General features: G+C 42.7%; 1 protein-coding gene across 1 annotated transcript in view; it reads left to right on the forward strand.

Annotated features, from left to right (window-relative positions):
* Window positions 1–1,251: 1,251 nt before the first annotated feature.
* LOC105314754 (uncharacterized) overlaps window positions 1,252–4,985 on the forward strand; it is a 7,498-nt gene continuing 3,764 nt past the window's right edge. Inside the window, exons 1-3 of the mRNA XM_020003670.1 lie at window positions 1,252–2,583; window positions 2,636–3,230; window positions 3,295–4,973. Of these exons, the coding sequence (XP_019859229.1) occupies window positions 1,252–2,583; window positions 2,636–3,230; window positions 3,295–4,973 (3,606 nt within the window). The remainder of the gene's footprint in view (window positions 2,584–2,635; window positions 3,231–3,294; window positions 4,974–4,985) is intronic.

The following is a 4,985-nucleotide window of genomic DNA, read 5'->3' on the forward strand; positions in this document are numbered from 1 at the left end:
GGGACAAACCATGGCCCTCTGTCTAGCCTAGAAAGGTAATTTAGATCAATTAATGTGCATGCATGTATATGTACATGAATTGTGATATTATTGATATTACAATTGTGGTGCTCTCATATTGTATATTGGTAGTTATAATCGCATATAATTATGATATACATGCAACATTCATACCTTGATTAATACCTTATTGTGGTTCCCTTTCTATTCACTTTATTTCTTACTATACAACGTACATACTACATGTATGGTCTTCTTTTTTCACTGATATTTTCTATTACATGTACATGTATGTATTTGTATTTTTCTTTTTATTTTTTCATGTTTTCTTTCTCTCTCTTCCATTAGATAAGACAGTCTCTTGACGGTCTCCTTACTCAAATGAAAACGAGGAAGGTTTTGATGAGGTTTTTTATGAGGAAGAGCTAGACGTTCCTCTTATTCTCTTTAATGAAGTCCTTGACCATGTCCTTTGTTAGTCTCGCTAGCCAGACCATTCCCCAGCCTACAGTCATTGGGGTGGACGGCGGGGAAGGGTCTGGTACACTCTTTAATGTAGTTTTGTTCTCCCGTCCAAAAGTGGACGTGACCAATCAGATTCAGTTATCCATGACATGTGACCACAAGTCACATTAAATATTAATTATCAAAATGGCGACTTTTCAAGAGTTGTGGAGAGAATGCTGAAAAGCAAGCTATAGAGTGGTAGCATCCAGCGTCTTATTGATTCTGGAGAGGCATCTTAGTGAAAGGTATCCAGGTAATATGCTACAAGTTTGTCTGGATGCCTTGAAACATGCATTTCGGTTCAATTTTATTGTTGTTTCATATAAACAGTATTTTTGTTGTTGAATTGCACTTTTCCCTTCTTCCTTCTCTTTTTACTGGTTTCATTGTATTTTATAATCATTATAAGACATTTTCAATAAATAAAATATGAATAAAATAGAATTATTGGGGCGAGCATAAGCGAGCCCCACTCAGGCGAAGTCTCCCTCCCTCCCTCCGTATGTATGTATGTATGTATGTATGTACGTACGTCTCCAGTCACGCCTATTCTGGTCACACCCGGTACCCCATGTGTACACACTCTCTATTTAAAATCAATCAATGATCTAATGCGGTAGAATCTAATGAAATATTTTCATAATTTTAGATAGAAACACGTGTAAACTGTGAAGTGAACATAGCAAGAAGAAACTATTGATTTTCTTTTATCAAAAGTATTGTTATCTTCTTTAAGTATTCGTCATGAGTAGCAACGAAGATAAGAAGCGTCTCCGTAATGAACGAGACAGAGAGCGAAGGAGGAACGAGACTCCTGAAGAGAAGAAAGCACGAAGAGCTAGCAGGAATGAAAAGGACGCTCTTCGTCGAGCTCAGAGGAGACTGGTGGGAGTTCCAGACCCAAGACTAACTAGAGAAACGGTCAGTCAGAGAGAAGAACGCTTAGCTGGCAACAGAGCTAGATCTCAGTCTATAAGAGATAGGGAAAGAAGTCCTGTGAGAGAAGAGCGCCTAGCTAGCAACAGAGCTAGATCTAGGTCCCTAAGAGACAGGGAAACAAGTCCTGTGAGAGAAGAGCGCCTAGCTAGCAACAGAGCTAGATCTAGGTCCCTAAGAGACAGGGAAACAAGTCCTGTGAGAGAAGAGCGCCTAGCTAGCAACAGAGCTAGATCTAGGTCCCTAAGAGACAGGGAAACAAGTCCTGTGAGAGAAGAGCGCCTAGCTAGCAACAGAGATAGATCTAGGTCCCTAAGAGACAGGGAAACAAGTCCTGTGAGAGAAGAGCGCCTAGCTAGCAACAGAGATAGATCTAGGTCCCTAAGAGACAGGGAAACAAGTCCTGTGAGAGAAGAGCGCCTAGCTAGCAACAGAGCTAGATCTCAATCAATAAGAGACAGGGAAACAAGTCATGAGAGAGAACATCGCCAAGCAGTGGACAGAGCTAGGTATCATGAAAGGAGAGAGAGGGAAACAAGTCCTGAGAGAGAACATTGCCAAGCAGTGGACAGAGCTAGGTATCATGAAAGGAGAGAGAGGGAAACAAGTCCTGAGAGAGAACATTGCCAAGCAGTGGACAGAGCTAGGTATCATGAAAGGAGAGAGAGGGAAACAAGTCCTGAGAGAGAACATTGCCAAGCAGTGGACAGAGCTAGGTATCATGAAAGGAGAGAGAGGGAAACAAGTCCTGAGAGAGAACATTGCCAAGCAGTGGACAGAGCTAGGTATCATGAAAGGAGAGAGAGGGAAACAAGTCCTGAGAGAGAACATTGCCAAGCAGTGGACAGAGCTAGGTATCATGAAAGGAGGGAGAGGGAGACGACTTGTGAGCAACATGAAGCCATTCCACATTGTAGAGCTTCATCTCCATATGATAGAATGCTCCAATATCATGAGACAATGTCATCAATCAAGTTTCTCAAGTGCGAGACATGTTTGGAAAATTTTCCAAATTTGTCAGTATCTCTTCAGTCTAATGGAGTCAGTGAGTGCAATAGGTGTGCTAATGATAAGCGCATTCCCAAGCTGTACTCCAGTGGGAACAACATGGACCCAGGAGTGGTACCAACACAATTACAGGTATTATCACTATTCTTACTAATTCTTGCTTAATATTTTTATTTATTGTTAGGGACTCACACAAGCAGAGGAAATGTTGGTGTCTGCTATAATGCCAGTTATGTCCATTTACAGGCTACCTCACGGACAGTATGGCTATAGTGGACATGTCGTCAACTTTCCTCAAGATGTAAAATCATTTGCCATCAAACTACCCCGCCTATCATCTGAGATTAATGTGCTGGTTGTAAGGAAAGAAAGGGAGCAGACACACAGGGACTTTCGTGTTCGTAGGAGAGTTGTGGAAGAAGCTCTTGCATGGTTGCTGGCTAATAATATCTATTACAGGAGTATTGGTGTTAGTCTTGATCAAGGTACTTTGGCCAGTCTACCTGAAGATGGAGATCTCACTGATCTTTGCACAATTCAGCCAACAGAGTCTGAAGCATCAGATGGCACTACTACTACTGAAGAACACTTCTCTTCATCATTTGTACCTAACGCAGCACCACCAGCTACTGAGAGGGAAACCATCCAGCAAGCTGTTCAGTCCTTAGGACAGCCACAATCATCAAACCTCATGTGGCCAAGCATTGGAGGGACGCCTATTAATGAGTTTCAAACAGAGGGCTATTTTTCAATGGCATTCCCTACTTTGTTTCCTACTGGTAGGTGTAGATACATGTACCTCTAACAGTAAATTAATTCATAATAATTATTTATATTTATTAGGTACTGCTGACTTCAATGGAACACGTATATTTTCAGTCACAGTTGGCAACTACTTCACACACCTCATGAAGTACAATGATGGGAGGTTTGCCAAGCATCCTCGGTTCCGTTTCTTTGCTCTCAACACTGAGATGAGATGGCGTGCAAATGAAACAGGGCGAATTTACATCAGACAACATCCTGGTGAAGCTCACCTCACTGTTGATGACCTGAGAGATATGATTGGTCGCGAAGGAGAAGTGTTTGCTAACAAGGTGACACATTATGGAGCATGTCTTCGTGGTACCAGGCAGTATTGGTTTAGAGAGAGGAATCGTCTCATTGCTATGATAGACACTCTGGGCCTGCCCACCATCTTCTTCACTCACAGTGCTGCTGATCACCAGTGGCCTGAGTTAGCTAGCCTCATCTGTCCTGAACATCCAGATGACAAACAAGCTCGTGCTAAAGCAGTAGTCAATAATCCTGCACTAGCTGATTGGTTCTTCACCTACAGAATCCAAAGGTTTGTGGAAGTGTTCTATGTTGGTATACTTGGAGCCACAGATTACTGGATGAGGTTTGAGTGGCAGCATCGGGGCAGTCCTCATGTACATGGACTAGCTTGGTTACCCAATGCTCCTAATGTTGAGAACCTTCTCTCATCATCACCTGATCTTGTGGAGTCAACTAAACAAGAGATCATTGAGTATGCTGACAAGATAATATCAACCATTAATCCTGCTGTCCTTCCTGATGGCAGCAATGTCAGTGATGCTCCACCAGCAAAGGTTGACCCACACATATGTAACAAATCATTTTCACAAGTAACTGATTTCGAGGAAGACCTGAATGATCTTATTGCCACCTGCCAACGTCACACTCGCTGTTCAGAGTCCTACTGCTTACGTACACGCAATGGCAAGCAAGAGTGTCGGTTTGGATATCCTAAAGATCTTCAGGCACAGACCACCATCAACATCACTGAAGAGGAGCCTGTAATACTCACTGCACGTAATGATGGGATGCTCAACAGCTTCAATCCCATTCAACTAACATCCTGGCGTGCTAATGTTGACATGCAGTACATTGTGTCAAAGAACAGGGTTGTTCAGTACTGCACCAAGTATGTCACCAAGAGTGAGACTAGGTCACAGTCTTTGAAGGATATATTTGCTAACATTGCTCGTTCTCTGAAAGATGGCAATCGATCACTTAAAGCTGTTCAGAAGCTCCTCATAAACACCTTTGGAGAGAGGGACTATTCAGCACAGGAAACCTGTCACCTTCTATTGCAGCTCCCTATGTACAAGGCATCAAGGAGTTTTACCAACCTCAGTCTTGATGGCTCTAGAGGTGTTGAAAACACTGCACAAGAGGGAGAGAGGGTGACAGCTCATTCTGTGTTGGATCATTACATATCACGTCCTTCAACTACACACTTCAACTCAATCACTCTCTTGGATTTCACTCGTCAGTACACAATGCCTAAGGAATTGGGTACCGAACCAAAGAAGAGAAGCAAAGAAGTGATAGTCACTCCCAAACCATACTGTTCACCAGATCCATCAGGTCCCAACTATGAACAGTACTGCTGTCAGTCTCTGATGCAACACAAACCATTCAGAGACATCAATGAGTTAAAGACTGGCTTCAACTCCTTCACTGAGGCGTTTGCTGATTTCCTTCAATCTGGAAATGTTCCTCGTCTC

The sequence above is a fragment of the Amphimedon queenslandica genome, unplaced genomic scaffold (genome assembly GCF_000090795.2).
Source record: "Amphimedon queenslandica unplaced genomic scaffold, v1.1 AMPQUscaffold_12568, whole genome shotgun sequence".
Classification (NCBI taxonomy): Eukaryota; Metazoa; Porifera; class Demospongiae; order Haplosclerida; family Niphatidae; genus Amphimedon; species Amphimedon queenslandica.